Raw genomic sequence first — 22074 nt, forward strand, 5'->3', positions numbered from 1 at the left:
TCTCAGTGCAGATTTATATAGCAATTGTTGCGATTCTCTATGCACTCGCAGATTCAAACAACGATTGCGACAATCAGTAGGAGTTTCACCTTAGCTCTCCACTCCTATGAGCAGATGCTAAGTGATGGCTTCTTTGCTGATGCCGTTACTTACTCTTTGCATCTTGAAGGCCTACGACATCACCCAAAATTTTGACATTGACACACAAATTCATGATGAGATTTCCAGCCCAAGGGGCTATTGAGCGGAGATATTGTGCTTGGCAGTTCTTTGGTCGTATGCCAAATGTGGTGCGCTTGAGAAAGCACAAAAACTGTTTGAGGAGCTTCCTGCCTGAAATTTTGCCTCTTGGAATGCATTGAATACGGACGTGCATAACAAGAGCAAAGCCAGAAAGCTCTAGGCTGCTTTCAATCGATGGAAAGCATTGGAATGCTTTCAACAGATGGAATGCATTGGTCGTGGGATACGCACAACAAGAGTAGGCCAAAAATTGTTTCCAGCAGATGCAAAGCAAGGGCCTCTCTATAGATGAAATCACCTATGCATGCATCTTGAAGGCATGTGGCACAAGATGCTGATATGGACACAAAAAGATGTTATGCTGATATGGTCACAAAAATCAATTATGTTGTTTGTCAGAGTCTATTGGAAAAAGTTGTCATGCTTGGCACTATCTTGGTTGATATGTATGCCAAATTTGGTGCGCTTGAGAAAGATGTTGTGCTTGGCATTGTCTTGGTCGATATGTATGCCAAATGTGGCGCACTTCAAAAAGCACAAAAAGTGCTTGAGGAGCTTCTTGTCTGGAATGTCGCCTCTCGGAATGCACTGATTGGGGATGTGCACAACAATAGTAGCGCCAGAGTTCGGAGTGTTATCCACTTGAAGTCATGCATGCTAACGAAGCACTCTAGTTTAATGAAGCTAGAAACCAAAATTTTAGGTGTTATTGTAGGTATATCAAGAAAACATGGAAAAAACTTGTTTAAAGATTCACGGAGAAAATTATTTGAAAATTTACTTATAGGATTTAAACTTTTTCTCTCAACTCTCTCTCTCTCTCTCTCTCACTCCTGAGAATGGGCATGGAGATGCCGGTGCATGGCGAGGAGCAGGCGGTTGTAAGAGAAGACTGGCCGCGCATTCTGCTGGTTGGCCCTCCTAATGTCGGGAAACGATCTGTTCTCCAAAGTACGCTTCCTTATTTACGTATTCGAAATGTGCAATAATTTAAACATGCCTTGTTTCTTCATGTTAAATTTCTGCAAATGGACTCTTGCCAGTGGTCTTACTCAGAAGACTTCTCATGTTAACCCACTGGACGTAGGTAGCTACACTCAGAATTTCCCAAGATGATCCGAATTTTACCAGAGGAATTTTGCTGTTAGTTATTTCACCATTGTTTTTGGTACAAAAATACAGAGCTTTTTAGTTTCGGAACTCTCTTGGCAAGAAGATATATACCGGTAGTCAATCCGCTTCTTCATGTGTTGCACCTGTTTGGTTTGGTGATTGAGTACCATTTCAATTTGGGGCAGAGGACATTGGAAGTTGCCTTAATGGATGACAGTGGGCATAATATCTTCAATTCCTATAGTGGGTGTGCTTTTTTACATTTAACATATCATAAGCTTGCGACAAATGGCATTGTGAGAATGTAAGAGGGGCCTTGCCTCATCCCTGGGGAATGTTTTGTAAGCCTGATATAATGTAAGACTTTTGTACACTTTTTTGTCTGGTTAACATGTAGGTCATTACCGTGAGCTTCACTTTACTTAACAAGTGAATGTAACAAGAGCGATACCTTTAGAAAAAAGTACCTTCATTTTTGCATTCAAAATTATATCACACAAGTTGTGGTTGTGTTTTGTTTCAAGATTAATGTGGCTTTTCTTTCTTATAAGAAGAAACAACAAGTAAGAGACTGGCAAGAATTATATATTCTAGCTTGGTGGAGTTTCACCTACCCCTGCACTCTTTCCTAAAGATTGATGGTGAGGCCCTTAGTTTTGTGGTTGTTGTTAGAATTATGCATCTCATGTAAACATCCAGTAGTGTGACAGCTATTCTTAGGGGGTTTCATTGACATTTCTGCTACGTAGGTTGGGAAAATTCACTAGAGAAGCACTTAAAAACACCATATGGCTGTCTGTCATTAGGTGAGTGACATTCTGTTAACGTGGCAGACTATTGCTTACTTGGAGGCAGACAGCAGAAGATGTGAGTTTACTGGCTAGGCGAACAGTTCGGAACAGAGATTTGCAGGTGAAAAGTGAAAAAACCAGTTCAGAACAGAGATTGCAGCTGGGAAGCGAAAAAATCACAACAAAGTCAAAGGCTATAGGTCAAAAGCAACTTCTTGCCTGGCCTCAGAGTTTCAATGGTTGATTTTGTACAGTGTCCTCCTTTCCCACAAGGTTGCTTTTTATTCAGACCCAAGTGGTCTCTGGTTATAGTTCTAGAGGGCTTATAAAAGCAGTCTCTTGCCCTAGCCGTAGAAAGTTGACACAGGTGAAGATCTATCATAGGTGATCTTTGCCTTGATGTCACCAGTGCGCGCAAAGGACATTGAAGACGTTAGTGTTGATGTCGTAGTATTTAGTCAATAGTATGCATGATGAGCTGATGGTTATATCGTCTCGTGGATGACTACCATGAGTCTATACCTTGCACATTCCTTGAAAGGCAAATTTGGGCTTATCTTGGATTTATCTAGGTACATTTTTCTAGTTGTGTAGCAGACATGCATACTTCAGAGATTGTGAAGTTTTGGTTGGAGTTACGACCATTTGATATTGTGCTATTTTTGTCTATCTTCTGAGGTGCATATGCTCCTATCAACTACCTTATTTTTGTGCTAATCTTTTTTATTTAATGCTTCTGCTAGTGCTAGGCTTGCATCTTTAGAGTTATGACAGAAACCATAGTCACAGGGGACGCCCATTTTTGGGCTTCCTGTCCCCACTTGCCATTTGAGCCCCGTCCCCCGTCCCTACTCCTCGGGACGCGTCCCTTGTATATCAGTACCTAGTTCTACACCCATTAATGGGCATTGATGACATTAGTGGGATTATCTTAGTATTTAGTCAATACTATGCATGATGGTACTGATGGTTATATCGTCTTGTGTATGATTACCATGACTTTTCTTTAAATCTGGGCTTATCCTGGATCCACACACACACACACACATACTTTTTTTAGTAATGTCAGATTGAATTACTAATGGGAAACCTCAAAACGAGGAAAACCCACAGACAATATTACAAGCGGTAAATCAGAAACAGTCAAAGTAGAGCTTGTAATGACTGAAGGGGAGCTCATCCAAGTCATAGGCAACTTGAAGAGACTGACGAAGAGAAGTTTTGAAGAAGGATACATACTCCACTTGAATCTGCTGAAACATGAGGAAATTACGTGCTCTCCACATCGTCCCTAGCACCCAGAATGTAACCCAGCCAAAAAAGTATGCATACGGCTGAAATAATGGCAGAAAAACTCCAAAGAGCCAAAAAAATCTACAAAAATGTATCCTTGGGAAACGCGTGCGAAGAGCTGTAGAGATGCAATCCACAAACTGTTGCGTACGAGAACAATACCACAATAAATGTGGAATATTCTCAACGCCTACACGACAGCTAACACATCGCGAGGGCCAATCTTTTGGAGCTCAGAAATTTGCCCGCTGGGAGCACCCAATTATGTATCTCCACATAAACTATTGCTCCTTTAAAGGTAGCTTCGCATGCCCACACTTTCATAACTTTACTTTGCCACCATGTAGTGTCCTTAGTCATGTTCCACACCTTGTTACAATGTTCTTGTATCCAGGAGGATGAGTGCAAATGGCAATACACCTTTGCAGATATAGAGTGAAACGAAGAACCAACGTAATGCCAATCAAAGATTCGATCCTCTGCAACGAGCGGCGGAATAGGAGATATAGAATCAACCAGTTCCTAATTGTGCTTGTAGTGCATTCCAAGTCCAAATTAATAGCAGCCTATGTGAACAAGAGCACCTGTCCATCCGTGTCAAGCACATCTGATATCCTTTCAATACCTCTTGGAGAGAAAGTAAGCTTGTCTAGGAGACCGTTGATGACCCGACTCCAATGCAGACTTTCCAATTGAAGTGAATTGCCACTCACATCATCTCTACCATGCCACAGCAAGTCCTGCGTAACTATTTTCCAATCAGCCACAAGACTGGAAGCAAGGGGCATTCGTGTATTTTGGCTTCAGATTTACCAAAGACCACATCCCAGTATGAAGGCTGCCAATGGCCAAAAGTTGGTATAGAAACCGCACTAAAAACAGAAATGCCATTATTTGCGTCCAGGGTTGTTTTTGCTCTATCAATACCAATAGCAAAGTGGCCTTCCTTGTTGTAACATAAGAACTATATTGAGACCACCACAACACTTGGGAGTACACAACTTATCCATCCCAAGGAATTTAGGCCTTTTTTCTTGGAGCAAGTAGACCAAAAGTGCTCTAAAATCGGAGACCTAAAGGCCCGAAGACGAAGGGGTGGCCAATGCAACAATGGCAGGGAAAAATTGTATATATGCCACCAAAATAGACTACACTATTTTGAGTCTTACATGCAGCAGCCAAGTAGACAATTTCCAATAGTGCAATTTAGACTTAAGTTTATTCTCAACCCAATCCAATACCTTGGCATTGTTCACCGACCAAGCCAGTGGGTATCCAAGGTGTCTTACAATTTGATAAGGCGCTTTATAATCTCACTTGACCATAATACAAAGTGCCAATCCATTTGATGCAACGACAACAATTTAGATTTTCGAAAGTTAACATGCAAACCTGCAGCCAATCCATAAACATGTAGAGCTTCCATGATACATCGAACATCCTCAGGTTGATTTTGAGGCCAAAATATGGAGTCATCCGCATACGTTTGCACCACAAAATGAGTACGATATAGAAATTCCAATCCATGCAAATGGCCGGATGGTGTCAAGGAGTCCAAATACAATAACAGAGGTTGTGTAGCAATAGCATACAACATAGCACTCAAAGGGCATCCTTGCCTGACCGAACGATCAAGATCCCATAATTGAGTCAGCTTATCATCAATTATTTCGGCAGATTGACTATGTTCATAAAGAAAATAGACCACACGACGCATTCTGGACCCAAAGCCCAGTGCCCCCATTATCTGTGCAATGAATTTCTAATGAGTAGTGTCAAACGCATTCTCTATATCAACTTGCATAACAAGTACATCTTGTTTTGTATATTTTGCATACTCAATTCCAATGAAAGCGTTGGCAATATTATCCATAATTTGTTGACGAGGAATGAATCCATACTGAGCCGGATGTATGCCTGAGAATAAGTGATCCTTAATACGTGTAGCTATCATTTTCGACAACAATTTGTAAATGACCGGCATAAGCGTAATGGGACGCCAATGTGAGAAGGATTCACATAGTGCTTGCTTGGGTAACAATTTCACCAATCCTTCTTTCCACGATTGCGGCAAAGATTGTGTAGTCCATGCATGATTTATCATGAAAAGTAGAGGATGCTTAAGGGACTCCCAAAAACGAAGGAAAATTTCAACCGTAAGACCATCCCATCCAGGTGATTTCCAATGACCAAGATGTGACAAACTATTGTGCAATTTGGCTTCAGTAAAGCTGGCCTCAAGAGTATCTAGTATCTACATCACCTATTGTCAATATGGGATGAACATGTGACAACAACTGTCTAGCTTGCAAAAACCTCTCTTGGGGGAGCCTCAAGAGCGGCAAAAACCCATTGAAAATGATCCACCATGAAATTTGCCAACTGAAATTTATTGGCCGTCCATTGCCTAATATCGTCCTTAACCCTTTTAACCGTCACAGATTGCTGCGAGTGATGCAAATGCTTAAAGAACTGTTTTGACGAACAACCTTTATCCATGAAAGCATACTGTCTCGATCTAACCTTCTATTTTTCAAGTTTCCTCTTGTTATTATGCATCAATGAGGCTTTAACCGCACATAACTCCTCTTGTTTCCGAATCAGTAAGCGGTCTAGTATTTGCAAGACTTTCCAAGACTTGACAAGTCGCCTTATCTTCATGCACTTTATCTCTTAGTCGATGCATATACCACGAGCCATAATCCTTGATGACTGCTTGGATTCGCATGACAAAATGATACAAAGCCACATCCTCATCAATAAACATATGAGAGACAAGAGGAGGAATTACCACTTCAATTAAGCTTTGAAATGCTTTGTGTGAATGTCACGAGGTGGGCACCACGTGCCAATAGAAAAGAACAGATTGAACAGACTTTTAGCACTTCAATAACAATTGAATTGAAAGAGAGACGACATGCGACACGGAGTGGCAAAATTCTACCCTAGAGAGTATTAGCCCCAAACCTTGGCGCCCCTTTCGGTATTTCTTTATATTGCATCAACACGGTACAAGCCTATCCGGTACTCCAAACTCTGCACCTTCTCTAGGAAGCATGCCATAGAATGAGCCCTTAGCATATATTTAAAGGCCCAAGGCCCCAAAAGCAATTTACAGTAAAAAGCCTTCAAACTCAAAGCATCTGGTCCAAAAGCAAAGCTAGAAAGCTGGCAGCGTAATTTACAGAAATCCGTACAACCTGCCACGTCATCAGTTAGCGCAAAACGCGGAAATCCGTACAGCCTGCCACGTCATCATGTCAGCACAATTTTTGGAAATCTGCCACGTCATCAGTTTGTGTGTGTGTGTAGGTCTTGCTTTATTTTAATCCTTTATGTCACTTGGGGCCCCATCGGACGGGGTCCCCATAAGTTGGTAAGACTTCTTTTTCGTTTGCTACTTGTTCTTCTTAGGGTTTAGGCCCCTCGGCCAGCATTTGCAAGTTGGTTTCCATTCTTTAGGCTTTGACACGTCAGCAGTTTGTTACATCTCCCCTTCTTGCAAAAGAGTAATCATCCGCGATTACAACATATCTGCAAAACAACTCAAGTTAGCTCAAAATTTTTCGAGGGACATCCGAGGGACAATCAGTTTGCTCTTGGCAACAGTACGGACGTCCGGAATCTGCGCCGAAATTTGCGTTGGCTGATTACGACAGCTTTTTGACATGCTTTTTCTACGCTTATTGAAAGAGAGAGAATGAGAACCTTTTCTGCTTTATGTTTACAAGCAAGAGAGAGAAAAGCTTTGTTTGCTTTATTTGCCTCTCAAGAGAGAGAGAGATTATCAGAGACAGAGAAAGCTTTTGCTTTAGCTTTTGATTTTCAGCTTTTGGGGCTTTGCTTTTGGCAACCCTTGTAACCTTTAAATACACGGGTAGGCCTCTCACAACTCAGAGCATCTGGATGCAGAGTCTGAGTGTGAGCGCCTGCCCGCACTCTTGTACTTTGAACTCAGATTAATACAAAAAGAATACCGAAAGGGGCGCCAGTCTTTGAGGCCAATATCTCTACGCACGGATTTCCGCCGGGCCAGTGTCGAATTAAATTGTGAACTGTTTTGAAGTGGTTATTTGGTGCTGTCGCGGTAGATTCTTGACTTGGAGTGTCCAAGTCTGTTACAGTGGTATCAGAGCACGGCCGATTTCTCTTCTATGGAAAATCCGATCCCAAATTTTTTCCCGCGGCACCTATGGCTTCACGCAAGGATCAATTGACTCCCTCTGCATCCGGAGATGCGGGAAGGGATCACAACGAAGATTCCGGCAAGGAGTATGGCCCACCTCGGCCTGCCCGCACTCTTGTACTTTGAACTCAGATTAATACAAAAAGAATACCGAAAGGGGCGCCAGTCTTTGAGGCCAATATCTCTACGCACGGATTTCCGCCGGGCCAGTGTCGAATTAAATTGTGAACTGTGAACTGTTTTGAAGTGGTTATTTGGTGCTGTCGCGGTAGATTCTTGACTTGGAGTGTCCAAGTCTGTTACAGTGGTATCAGAGCACGGCCAATTTCTCTTCTATGGAAAATCCGATCCCAAATTTTTTCCTGCGGCACCTATGGCTTCACGCAAGGATCAATTGACTCCCTTTGCATCCGGAGATGCGGGAAGGGATCACAACGAAGATTCCGGCAAGGAGTATGGCCCACCTCGGCCTACTCAGGCGGAGCGACGAGAGATTGGGCGTCGTCAATTGATCGGCGATGCAACAAAGATGATGCTCAATTTTGCGAAGGATCCAAAATTTTCAAAATATATGAGCGAGACTTCTTTTCAGGAAGTGCACGAGCAGTGGCAGAAAACCACAACACCACCCCTGAAACTCGCTCTCAAGAAACCTTCTGCTCACAAGAAGTATTCAGAGAAGGAATTAGAAGAGGTGGTTGATGCACTGATTGCTCAGCTTTTTGACGCACAAAACAAAGCTAAAAAGCACGGCAAAAAGTAGAAGAAGGGCACTGACTTCCCGGGTCATTTGGGTCGTCAGTCGACATTTGAAAAGGCAAAGAAACAAAAGAAGTGTGTTCAATTTGAAGAAGTACCCAGTTCTTCTTCTTCTTTTGACAGTTCTTCTAGCTCATCTGACTCGAGCGAAGAAGACCGCAAAGGCAAAAAGCGAAGCAAGAAACAACGCTTCGGAAAGGGCAAGAAAAAGGCAAAGAAGTCTAAATCTCGCCCAGTGAGTGACAGTTCTGCAGAGGACTCGTCTACAGACAGTTCAGACTCTGACGACAACAACTTTTATGCAAAGAAGAAGAATTTTTATAAAGCCAACCAATATGACTTTCTGGAAGATAAAAGCAAGAAGGTTCGAGAGTTTAAGGAAGGTGGATAGTCAATTAAATTTGATACGTTTTCGGGATATAGAGATGCTTCGAAGGCTTTGTCTTTTGTAGAGCAGTTTGACATCCCTTTTGCGGGAGGACGCTACTCAGAGCACTCTAAGATTCGGAGAGCTGCCTCTTATTTTAAGGGGAATGCTCGAACTTGGTGGTCCACGCTTCTTTTAAACAAGACTGTGCCAGTTAAATGGCTGAAATTTAAGAAGCCTTTTATTTCTTCTTGGCTGACTCAAGAGTATGAACGCGATATATGAGCTGCTTGGAACCATCTTCGGATGACCAAGAAAGATGCAGTGGACGCTTATTGCAAGAGATTTTGGAGCTCTTTTCTACCCGCCTCTTCATTCAAGAAGATCTCGTTTAGAGAACAGATTGAGTGGTTTACCTTGGGTCTACCTACAGAGATCCGAGATCACTGCTTGACACAGAAGTCAGCTTCTATTTAGGAGTTGATGAGTCATGCGAAACGGGGTTTTGCCATTCACTCTGGCAGTCTGACCTACCCCACCGATGAGGTCATGACACAACGAGCCGTACAGACGTCAGCAATGAAAGTAGAAAGAGAAAGAGCAACCCAGAAAAGAAGGATGCACGACCCAAGCTTACTCCTCAGGAGAGAGCTCGCTTCATCAGGGAGGGGAAGTGCGTTGGATGCGGGGAACATGGACATATCTCCGCGAAGTGCCCTAAAAAGGCACAGAAAGAAGAGAATGACAACGACAACGAAAGGCCTGAGAGCTCGAGAGCAGCTGAGGAACGTGGAAGAAAAGGCAAGATGAAAACAAGACCGGTTCCAGATTGTGTGGGTACCGATCCCAACACAATGGACGAGAGTACAGAACTTTGTCGAGCTTGGGGCAAAGTGAAAGACCAAGAAGCCTTGATCTTCTTTGATGGAGGAGCCAAGGCCAACTTCATTTCACCCGAATTGGCGGCGCGGCTCGAGATCACACCCGATCGTATGGGACCACTTGCGGAGGCAGTTCTAGCGGCACCCGGTAGGGACGTAGCCATTACACCTGTCATTGGCAAACTTCGGTTGCATTGTCAGGGATATTTGGGGCATGAGGACTTTTACATAATGCCTTTGGAAGGTTGTGATGTTCTCTTGGGAATTCCGTGGTACCACAAGAACAACGCCGTGGTCGACTATCGGGCGAGGAAAGCGACATTGACTACAGAGAAGGGCAGAACCATTGTACTTGACATTAAACCGAAGGGCGAGTCTGTCCCTATTGTATCGGCTTCGGCTATTTCTAAATTAATGAAATCCAGTCTGTTTGTTTACTCGATCTTTATGAAAGAATTGAGTGATGAGGATAGGACAAATATGTCTAAACTTGATAAAGAATGCCAAGATTTTCTCCACTCTCATGCCGATTGCTTCTCAGAGGGCCTACCAGGAGAGTTATCACTTGCTTGTCGTGAAGATCATACCATTGATCTGATACCTGGAAGCACACCACCGAACCGGCCACCTTACCGTTTGAGCCGATCACAGAATGAAGAGATTATGAACCAAGTGAAAGATCTCTTGGAAAAGGGTCTTGTCCAGCCTAGTACTTCACGGTATTGCTCTCCAGTGTTGTTGGTTTTGAAGAAAGACGGATCTTGGAGAATGTGCATCGATTATAGAGCAACAAAATCACCATCAAGAACAGATTTCCGATTCCTAGGATTGATGATATACTCGACAGATTACAGGGATCCTCGTGCTTTAGTAGGATTGACTTGAAGAGTGGATATCATCAGATCAGAATCGCGCCGGGAGACGTCTACAAGACAGCCTTTCGAACGACTTTTGGGTTATTTGAGTTTTTGGTGATGCCTTTTGGCTTAACCAATGCTCCTTCGACATTTAACCGGGTGATGGACATGATTTTTTGAGAGTACAGGCTATTTGTTGGCACTTTCTTTGACGATATCATTGTTTTCTCCAAGAATGAGGCAGAACATAGAGATGATTTGCTTCAGGTCTTTCAGGCATTACGAGATCACAAGTTAGTGATTAATGCAAAGAAAATTGATTTTTTCCTACTAGAGATACACTTTTTGGGACACATTGTGTCAGCAGCAGGAGTGCAAATGGATCCGGCCAAGATAGAGACTATCCGTGATTGGCCCGATTTGAAGAATGTCCATAAAGTTAGAAGCTTCTTGGGACTGTGTTCGTACTACAGGCGGTTCATTCGAAAGTTTGCACAGGTTGCTTCCCCTTTGCATATCTTGACATAGAAAGGAGTCCCTTTCTCGTGGGGACCCACATAGGTGATTGCCTTTTAGACTTCGAAAGAGAAATTGACTACGGGGCCAGTTTTGACTCTACCGGACTTGCAGAAGTCTTTTGAAGTATATTGTGATGCTTGTGGTCGTAGTTTGGGTGTGGTCTTAATGCAAGAAGGCCATGTCATTGCTTACGAGAGCCGATTGTTCTCAAGACAGCACAGATTTATGAGAAAGAGCTTTTGGCGGTTATCCATGCTCTTACTCAGTGGCGGCATTAGCTACTCGGAGCCGATTTTACTGTTTTTACAGACCATCAGAGTTTGCGCTACTTCTTGTCACAGAAGCAGCTATCGGAAAAGCAGATGCGGTGGGCGAACATCTTGTCACAGTTTCACTTCCAGATTGTCCATGTTCAGGGACAGAAGAATGTGGTGACAGATGCTTTGTCTCGGAAGCTGTTGGTTCTGGCTATTTCCGCGATACATCATAGGAGCTTCGAGGATATGGTCGACCAGTATGCCACAGATACAGATTTTGCAGATTTTGCAGACGTTTTCACTCGGATACGGGATGGCGAGATAGTAGCCGGATATTCCATTCGGGATGGCTACTTGTTGAGAAAAACCATGTTGTGCGTTACACAGCCGTTGAGGGAAAAGGTTATGACCGAATGCCACTGTCCACCTATTACGGGTCATCGCGGCATTGCTACCACCATGAAAGGGGTAGAGAGATACTTCTTTTGGCCGAGACTCAAGAAGGATGTGGAAGAGTTCGTGCGCAATTGCTTGGTATGCCAGAAGGTCATGTCACAAAGTGATGACGTGGCGGACAGCAGAAACCCTAAAATTCTTGCAAACCCTAATTTCTATCAGAAACCCTAATTTCCGAAAATCGCAGAGGCGGATTATTAAATTTTTTTTTTTTTGGAAAATGATGAGCGACGCAAATTTCACTTTTTTCTCTACTTAAATGAGAAAGAGAGAGAGAATGCTTTTGCTTTCATGTTTTGACTCTCTGTGAGAGAGAGAGAGCAATTGCTTTTGATTTGAAGCTTTTGGGGCTCTGCTTTTGGGCATCCCTTGTATAACCTTTAAATTAGTGGTGAGGGCCTCACTTCTCAGAGCATCTGGACGCAGAGTCTGAGAGTGAAACCCTAACCGCTCTCTTGTACTTTGATGATTGATTAATACAAAAAGAAATACCGAAAGGGGCGCCAGTCTTTGGGGCCAATATCTCTAGGCACGGAACTCCGTTGGGCCAGTGCAAATCTATTGTGATCTGTGAATTGTTTTGAAGTGGTTTTTTGGTGCTGTCGCGGTTGATTCTTGACTTGGAGTGTCCAAGTTTGTTACAGTGGTATCAGAGCACGGCCGATTTCTCTTCTACGGGGAATCCGATCCCCGAAATTTGTTTCCGCGGCACCTATGGCTTCAGGCAATGATCAGTCGACTCCCTCTGCATCTAGAGATGCGGACTGGGATCACAACGAAGATTCTGGCAGAGAGTATGGCCCGCCTTGGCCTACTCAAGTGGAGCAAAGAGAGATGACGCGTCTTCAATTGATCGGCGATGCAACAAAGATGATGCTCAATTTTGCCAAGGACCCGAAGATGGCAAAATATATGAACAAGACCTCTTTGAAAGAGGTACAGAGGGAGTGGCAGAGAACCACAACACCACTCCCGAAACCCGCTCTCAAGAAACCTTCTGCCTCCAAGAAATATACGGAGAAGGAACTAGAGAACGTGGTTGATGCACGGATTGCTCAGCTTTTCGACGTGCAAAAGAAAGGCAAAAAGCACGGCAAAAAGCAGAAGAAAGGCACTGACTTCCCGGGATATTTAGGTCGTCGGTCGACATTTGACAAGGCAAAGAAATTGAAGAAGCGCGTCAAGTTTGAAGACCTACCCAGTTCTTCTTCTTCTTCTTCTTCTGATAGTTCTTCTAGCTCCTCGGACTCGAGCGAAGAAGACACGAAAAGCAAAAAGCGAAGCAAGACACAAAGCTTCGGAACGGGCAAGAAAAAGGCAAAGAAGGCTACATCTTGCCCAAAGACTGACAGTTCTACTGAGGACTCGTCTACAGACAGCTCAGATTCCGATGACGGAAAGTTTTATGCGAACAAGAAGAATTTTTACAAAGCCAACCAGTATGACTTTCTCGAAGATAAAAGCAAGAAAGTCCGAGAGTTTAAGGAAGGTGGCCACTCGATCAAGTTTGATACTTTTCAGGATACTTAGATGCTTCGAAGGCTTGGTCTTTTATACAGCAGTTTGACATCGCTTTCTCGGGAGGACGCTATTCAGAGCACTCCAAGATTCGGAGAGCTACCTCTTACCTTAAGGGGAATGCTCGTACTTGGTGGTCCACGCTTCTTTTAAACAAGACTGCGCCAATTACATGGCTGAAATTCAAGAGGCTTTTTATTTCTTCTTGGTTGACTCAAGAGTTTGAGCGAGATATACGAGCTGCTTGGAACCATCTCCGGATGACCAAGAGCGATACAGTGAATTCTTACTGTGAAAGATTTTGGAACTCTTTTCTACCTGCCTCTTCATTCAAGAAGATCTCGTTCAGAGAACAGATTGAGCGGTTTACATTGGGTCTACCTACAGAGATCCGAGACCACTGCTTGGAACAGAAGTCAGCTTCTATTCAGGAGTTGATGAGTCATGCGAAGCGGGGCTTTGCAATTCACTCTGGCAGTCTGACCTACCCCACAGACGAGGTCACGACACAACGAACCGGACAGACTTCTGGGAATGAAAGTAGAAAAAGAAAGAGCAACCCAGAGAAAAAGGATGCACGACCCAGACTTACTCCTCAAGAGCGGACTCGCTACATCAGGGAGGGGAAGTGCTTTGGATGCGGGGAACATGGACATATCTCCGCGAAGTGCCCTGATAAGGCACAGAAAGAACAGAATGATAAAGACGACGACAGGTCTGAGAGTTCGAGAGCAACTGAGGAATGTGGCAGAAAAGGCAGATAGAAAAGCAGAACTGGTACCACATGGCGTGGGACTTGCACCGAATCAAATGAATGAAAGTACAAACTTTGCCGCTTTTTTTTGGGGCAAAGTGAAGGATCAGGAAGCTCTTTTGAAGGAGCCAAGGCCAACTTCTTTTCACTTGGAATTGGCGGCTCGATTTGGAACTACGCCCGACAGACTGACGCCACAGGCGGAGGTAGTTCGACTGGCACCCGGATGGGATGTTGCCATTACACCGAGCATTGGCAAACTTCGTTTGCAATGACAGGGGTGTTGAGGGCACGTGAGTGACGTTCTACTCGGGATCCCTTGGTACCACAAGAACTACGCCGTGGTTGACTACCGGGCCGAGAAAGCGACTTTGATAAATGAAGGGCTTAGAGATTGTACTTGATGAACTTCAGTTTTCTTACTCATTCTTTTGGGAGAACTGAACGATGGATAAAGGTTGAATATGTTTTGACCTGATCAAAAGAACGCCAAGATTTTTCTCCACACTGATGCCGATTGCTTTTCAGAGGGCTTGAAGATCAAACCATTGATCTGATACTTGGAAGCACGCCACCGAATCGGCCACCTTATCGTGTGAGCCGAGTACAGAATGAAAAGATTATGAACTCAGTGAAAGACCTCTTGGAAAAGGGTCTTGTCCAGCCTAGTACTTCACCGTATTGCTCTCCAGTGTTGTTGGTTTTGAAGAAAGACGGATCTTGGAGAATGTGCATCGATTATAGCACTCTCAACGAAATCACCATCAAGAACAGATTTCCGATTCCTAGGATCGATGATATACTTGACAGGTTACAGGGATCCTCGTGCTTTAGCAGGATTGACTTGAAGAGTGGATATCATCAGATCAAGATAGGACCAGGAGATGTCTACAAGACAGCTTTTCGGACGACTTTTCGGTTATTTGAGTTTTTGGTGATGCCTTTTGGCTTAACCAATGCTCCTGCGACATTTAACCGGATGATGGATAGGATTTTTCGAGAGTACAGGCTATTTGTTGGCACTTTCTTTGACGACATCATTGTTTTCTCCAAGAATGAGGCAGAACACAGAGATCATCTGCTTCAAGTCTTTCAGGCATTACGAGATCACACATTAGTGATTAATGCTAAGAAAAGTGAAATTTTCCTACCAGAGATACACTTTTTGGGACACATTGTGTCAGCAGCACAGCAGGAGTGCAAATGGACCCGGCCAAGATAGAGACTATCTGTGATTGGCCCGATTTGAGGAATGTCCATGAAGTTAGAAGCTTCTTGGGACTGTGTTCGTACTACAGGCGGTTCATACGAAAGTTTGCAGAGGTTGCTTTCCCTTTGCATACCTTGACACAAAAAGGAGTACCTTTTTCGTGGGGACCCACAAAGGTGACTGCCTTTCGGACATTGAAAGAGAAATTCACTACAGGACCAGATTTGACTTTGTCGGACTTGCAGAAGTCATTTGAAGTATTTTGTGATGCTTGTGGTCGTAGTCTGGGTGCGGTCTTGATGCAAGAAGGCCATGTCATAGCTTACGAGAGCCGTTTGTTCTCTAGGCCAGAGATGACAGCACAGATCTATGAGAAAGAGCTTTTGGCGGTTATCCATGCTCTTACTCAGTGGCGGCATTACCTACTCGGAGCGGATTTTACTGTCTTTACAGACCATCAGAGTTTGCGCTACTTCTTGTCACAGAAGCAGCTTTCGGAAAAACAGATGCGGTGGGCGAACATCTTGTCACAGTTCCACTTCCAGATTGTCCATGTGCAGGGACAGAAGAATGTGGTGGCAGATGCTTTGTCTCGGAAACCGTTGGTTCTGGCTATTTCCGCGATACATCATAGGAGCTTCGAGGATATGGTCGATCAGTGTGCCACAGATACAGATTTTGCAGATATTTTCACACGGATATGGGATGGGGAGACAGTAGCTGGATACTCCCTTCGGGAAGGCTACTTGATGAAAAAGACTATGTTGTGCGTTACACAGCCGTTGAGGGAAAAGGTTATGATTGAATGCCATTGTCCACCTTTTACGGGTCACCGCGGCATTGCTACCACCATGAAAGGGGTAGAGAGATATTTCTTTTGGCCGAGACTCAAGAAAGATGTGGAAGAGTTTGTGCGCAGTTACTTGGTATGCCAGAAGGTCAAGTTTAACAGGCATAAAGCACAGGGATTGTTACAGCCTTTACCCATACCCACCCGCCCCTGGAAAAATATTGAAATGGATTTCATTTTTTTTGATCTCCGGAGAATACAGAATGATCACGATGATTTTCCGATTACATGGCACGCCTGAGACGATTGTCTCCGACAGAGACCCCAGATTTATGAGTTTGTTTTGGAAGGCAATTTGGGAGAACATTGGCACGTGGTTGCAGTTCTCGTCATCGTTCCACTTGCAGACTGACGGGCAATCTGAGATTGCCAATTCAGTGATTTTAGATTTATTGAAGTCTTGTATCTCGCATCAGAAGACTCAATGGGAAAAGAACTTACCTTTGGTGGAATTTGCCTACAATAACGCGATACACTCTTCGACGGGGAAGATGCCATGTGAGATTGTTGAAACTGCTGCGAAGGTTCCATCCTTCCTGAGCACGAAAGATTAGAAATTTGAAGCGGATGAATATTCGCGAGATTTGGATACGGCTTTTGCCAAGGTTCGCGAGACTTTGCAGGAGTCTCAAGAACGACAGAAAAAGGCAGCAGATCGCCATCGTCGCGACTGGAAACTGAAGGAGGATGATTGGGTGCTCTTACTTTTGAGAAGGCACGCCTAAGAAAGAAAAAGGGAAAGGAGAGGCTTTTTCCAAAGCTTAGTATGTGATACTACGGACCTTTCCAGATTACTGACAAGATAAATGATGTCTCCTTCCGATTGAAACTGCCAGATACTAGGAGGATTCACAATGCATTGCATGTGAGTCTCTTGAACCCTGTTAAGGGTGATGTGCCTGATGATGGGGAGCCTGATGAGCAACCCAAAGTGGAAGAAAACGAGGAGATCCTTGTTCCTGAACAGATTTTGGCACATAATGATACGAAGAAAGGTAAAGTCCGAAGGTGGTTCTTGGTTAAGTTCAAGAACTTTCCTGCATTTGATGCGAAGTGGATGGAGGAGGAGGACCTAGCAGATACTCCTCGGATTGTGAAACTTTACCTCGATGTTTTGGTTTAGCATAGTCTACTCCAAACGGAACCCAGAAACTCAGCTTGGCCGAAGATCTGGTGCAGTGGGATGCACAAGAGGGGAGTTACTCCGCTCCTTTGTCAACAGATGCCTCGATTTTGATACTAAAGTCACTGATGTCTCTTTGAGCTTCAGGGATACTGAGAGCTGACAGTATTCTGCTAGATGACTTTATGAAATGGAATTCCTGATTATGATACTGATTTGTTCTTGACTTCTTGTGAGTGCAGGAACTGGTAGACGAAATGATTGCAGCATTTTGGTCTACTTGATCTCGAATAGACATGGTTGCAATAGGGGTTAGTCAATCGGACATCGATGAGGTCCCGATTGGACCTAGATGTGATTGCTAGCTACATTGCCGATAAATCATGGTCTAAGATCCGAATGAATGTTGAATGTCATGTGATGTCCTGTGATGTCTGGTGATGTCCTGTGATGTCGTGTGATGTGACTGTCGATTTTGTACATGTGCTAGATGTGTGTTCCTAGTACGTAGGTACTGACAGTTAGTGTCTGCTAAGACGGTTTATGGCTTTTGTCGATTTTGCAGGCGTAATCGCGGTCGATTACAATGCTTTCAAGAGGGGGGTATGTCACAAAGTGATGACGTGGCGGACAGCAGAAACCCTAAAATTCTTGCAAACCCTAATTTCTGCCAAAAACCCTAATTTCCGGAAATCGCGGAGGCGGATTATTATTATTATTATTATTTTTTGGAAAATGATGAGCGACGCAAATTTCGCTTTTTCTCTACTTAAATGAGAAAGAGAGAGAGAATGCTTTTGCTTTCATGTTTTGACTCTCTGTGAGAGAGAGAGCAATTGCTTTTGATTTGAAGCTTTTGGGGCTCTGCTTTTGGGCATCCCTTGTAACCTTTAAATTAGTGGTGAGGGCCTCACTTCTCAGAGCATCTGGACGCAGAGTTTGAGAGTGAAACCCTAACCGCTCTCTTGTACTTTGATGATTGATTAATACAAAAAGAAATACCGAAAGGGGCGCCAGTCTTTGGGGCCAATATCTCTAGGCACGGAACTCTGCTGGGCCAGTGCAAATCTATTGTGATCTGTGAATTGTTTTGAAGTGGTTTTTTGGTGCTGTCGCGGTTGATTCTTGACTTGGAGTGTCCAAGTTTGTTACAGGTCAAGTTTGAGAGGCATAAAGCACAGGGATTGTTACAGCCTTTGCCCATACCCACCTGCCCCTGGGAAAGTATTGCAATGGATTTCATTTTTGATCTCCCGAGAATATAGAGTGGTCACGATGGTATATGGACTGTTATTGACAGATTTAGCAAACAGGCTGCATTTCATTCCAACGAAGAAAACAGTCAAGCCAGATCACTTAGCAAGACTGTTTGTGGCCCAGATTTTCAGATTATATGGCATGCTTGAGACGATTGTTTCCGACAGGGACCCCAGATTTATGAGTTTGTTTTGGAAGGCAATTTGGGAGAACATTGGCACGAGGTTGCAGTTCTCGTCATCTTTCCACTCGCAGACCGACGGACAATCTGAGATTGCCAATTCAGTGGTTCTAGATTTATTGAAGTCTTACATCTCAGATCCGAAGACTCAATGGGAAAAGTACCTACCTTTGGTGGAATTTGCCTACAATAACATGATACACTCTTCGACGGAGAAGGCGCCATTTTGTAGATTGTTGAAGGTGCTGCGAAGGTTCCTCCCTTCCTAAGCACGAAAGATAAGCTTTTTGAAGCAGATGAGTATACGCGCAACTTAGACACGGCTTTTGCCAAGGTCCACGAGGCTTTGCAGAAATCTCAAGAACGACAGAAAAAGGCAGCGGATCGCCATCGTCGCGATTTGAAATTGAAGGAGGATGATTGGGTGCTCTTACGTTTTGAGAAGGCACGCCTGAGAGAGAAAAAGGGAAAGGAGAGGCTTTTTCCAAAGCTTAGTATGTGATACTATGGACCTTTCAAGATATCCGAAAAGATTAATGACGTCTCCTTCCGACTGAAACTGCGTGACACTTGGAGGATTCACAATGCATTCCATGTGAGTCCCTTGAAACCTTTTAAAGGTGATGTGCCTGATGATGGGGAGCCTGATGAGCAACCCGAAGTGGAAGAGAACAAGGAGATCTTTGTTTCTGAATAGATTTTGGCACATAAGGACACGAAGAATAAAGGCAAAGTCCGAAGGCGATTCTTGGTTAAATTCAAGAACTATCTTGCATGGGATGCGAAATGGATGGAGGAGGAGGACCTAGCAGATACTTCTCAGATTGTGAAACTTTACCTCGAAGCTTTTGGTTTAGCATAGTCTACTCCAATGGAACCCAAAATTCAGCTTGGCCGGAGATCTGGTGCAGTGGGATGCACAAGAGGGGAGTTATTACGCTCCTTTGTCAACAGATGCCTCGATTTTGATACTAGTCACTGATGTCTCTTTGAGCTTCAGGGATACTAAGAGCTGACAGTATTCTGCTGTATGACTTTAAGAAATGGAATTCCTGAATATGAAACTGATTTGTTCTTGACTTGTTTGTAAGTGCAGGAACTGATAGACGAAATGATTGCAGCACTTTGGTCTAATTGATCTCGAATAGACATGGTTCATAGGGGTTAGTCAATCGGGCATCGATGAGGTCCCGACTGGATCTAGATGTGATTGCTAGCTACATTGCCGATAAATCATGGTCTAAGATACGAATGAATATTGAGTGTCATGTGATGTCGTGTGATGTCGAGTAATGTCCTGTGATGTGATTGTCGATTGGTACATGTGCTAGATGTGTGTAACTTCCTAGTGCATAGGTACTAACAGTCAATGTCTGCTAAGGCAGTTTATGGCCTCTGTCTGTTTTGCAGGCGTAACGAGGGCGATTACAATGCTTTCAAGAGGGGGGTATGTCACAGAGTGATGACGTGGCTGCCCGAAACCCTAACTGCTGAAACCCTAATTCTGTTGCTAGAAACCCTACTGCTGAAACCCTAATTCTATTGCCAGAAACCCTAACCCTAATTTTGGCATGACACGTGGCAGTAGTACGGACGCCCGAAATCTGCGTCGGAATTTGCGCTGGCTGTTTACGGCAGCTTTTTGACATGCTTTTTCTACGCTAATTGAAAGAGAGAATGAGAACCTTTTTTGCTTTATGTTTACAAGCAAGAGAAAGAAAAGCTTTGTTTGCTTTATTTGCCTCTCAAGAGAGAGAGAGATTATCAGAGAGAGAGAAAGCTTTTGCTTTAGCTTTTGATTTTCAGCTTTTGGGGCTCTGCTTTTGGCAACCCTTTTAACCTTTAAATACACGGGTAGGCCTCTCACAACTCGGAGCATCTAGACGCAGAGTCGAAGTGTGAGCGCCTACCCGCACTCTTGTACTTTGAACTCATATTAATACAAAAAGAAATACCGAAAGGGGCGTCAGTCTTTAGGGCCAATATCTCTAGGCACGGAACTCTGCCCGGCCAATGTCGAATTAAATTGTGAACTGTGAATTGTTTTGAAGTGGTTATTTGGTGCTGTCGTGGTAGATTCTTGACTTGGAGTGTCCAAGTCTGTTACACATCACACCCAGACTATACTGATCTTCCACGGGTGTCTTGATGCACTAAAATTACATACCCAGGCAATCTCATCAGGCAATCTCATCCAATTAGGAATATTTAGTAATTGGCACATCACAATGCAACACAAATGCTTACATATGCATGTTACAAGACACAACAAACAGTGCCGCTGAGCACTCCCCCGAGACAAACGGTCTACGGTATGAAGCTACTCAACGACTACCTCGTCACTCCCCCCGCAAATAACCTAAAAAGGTCCGGGCCATGAGCTCAGAGGACTGTACAACCAAACGCTCCCCAGACCGTAGTCTGCTCGCTTGGAGGTTCAAGCATACAACCAAACGCTCCCCAGGCATCGGCTTGCGTCGTTCCAAGGTTTTCTAGCATACAATGGAACGCTCCCCAAGCATCGGCTTGCGTCGTTCCGAGGTTTTCAAACATACAACGAAACGCTCCCCAGGCATCGGCCTGCGTCGTTTCGAGGTTCAAACAATACCCAAAACAGTATTTCTCACTTCTCTACTTGGGAGTAAAATCACCAATCATTGAAACCAGTATCAAACGAGAGTCAAACAATTCAAATCGGCACCAAAATAGGTTCAAAACAGATACCATCCATTTCAAACAAATTCCAAACAGGATCACCAAACAAGATCAAATAGAACTCAAACTTAAAAAGCAATCTCGACATCAACCGAGCTCGAAAAGTTGGCTGACTTTCCATCCTAAAATCTGCACCAAAAATTAGGGTTAGGTTCCTTCCATGAGGTCGTAGCCGAGCACAGCATGGTCCATCAGCTCTTGGACAGAGTGTTTGTTGGCGGCGATGGTAGTCCCAAGATAGCAATCGCACTGGATCTCCAAGGTCATCTGCTCGTGAAGAGACATCTATTGAGAAATTTCAAGTTATAATCTGCTAGGGTTTCCATGGCAAGCATTTCAGGATACCCCACTCTGCCAAAAGTTACACTCCGAAGGAAGATGTCAGAAACCATATAACTTCGGGCAAATTTTTTTCTTGAAAGCTTGCCAAGTCCTTGGAAGCGTGCGGCTTGGTAGCTATAGATATTTGCATGGTCTCTGAGAAAAACAGCAGCTCGAAACAAATCTTGGATCCTTCTCTTGCAAGTGATCTTAATGGCTTATGCCCTATAAGACATGAGCGGTGAAGACGGGAGGGCGCTCGATGCGCGATGAAGTAAGGGTGGGGGTGACTCAAATAAGTCCAGGTTGGAGGGCGAAGATACCTCAAGTAAACTTCCAATAGCTCTGTCTGCTCTTTTGTAGGACCGGTATGCTTGGAGGGCGAAGATACCTCAAGTAAACTTCGAATAGCTCTATCTGCTC

General features: G+C 44.0%; 1 protein-coding gene across 1 annotated transcript in view; it reads left to right on the forward strand.

Annotated features, from left to right (window-relative positions):
• The first annotated feature begins 1038 nt into the window (after positions 1 to 1038).
• LOC147452136 (GTP binding protein) overlaps positions 1039 to 22074 on the forward strand; it is a 39017-nt gene continuing 17981 nt past the window's right edge. The window contains exon 1 of the mRNA XM_086517936.1: positions 1039 to 1194. Coding sequence (XP_086374062.1) covers positions 1083 to 1194 — 112 coding nt within the window. The 5' untranslated portion in view covers positions 1039 to 1082. The remainder of the gene's footprint in view (positions 1195 to 22074) is intronic.

Source organism: Adiantum capillus-veneris, chromosome 8 (genome assembly GCF_014529385.1).
Source record: "Adiantum capillus-veneris isolate H3 chromosome 8, ASM1452938v2, whole genome shotgun sequence".
NCBI lineage: Eukaryota > Viridiplantae > Streptophyta > Polypodiopsida > Polypodiales > Pteridaceae > Adiantum > Adiantum capillus-veneris.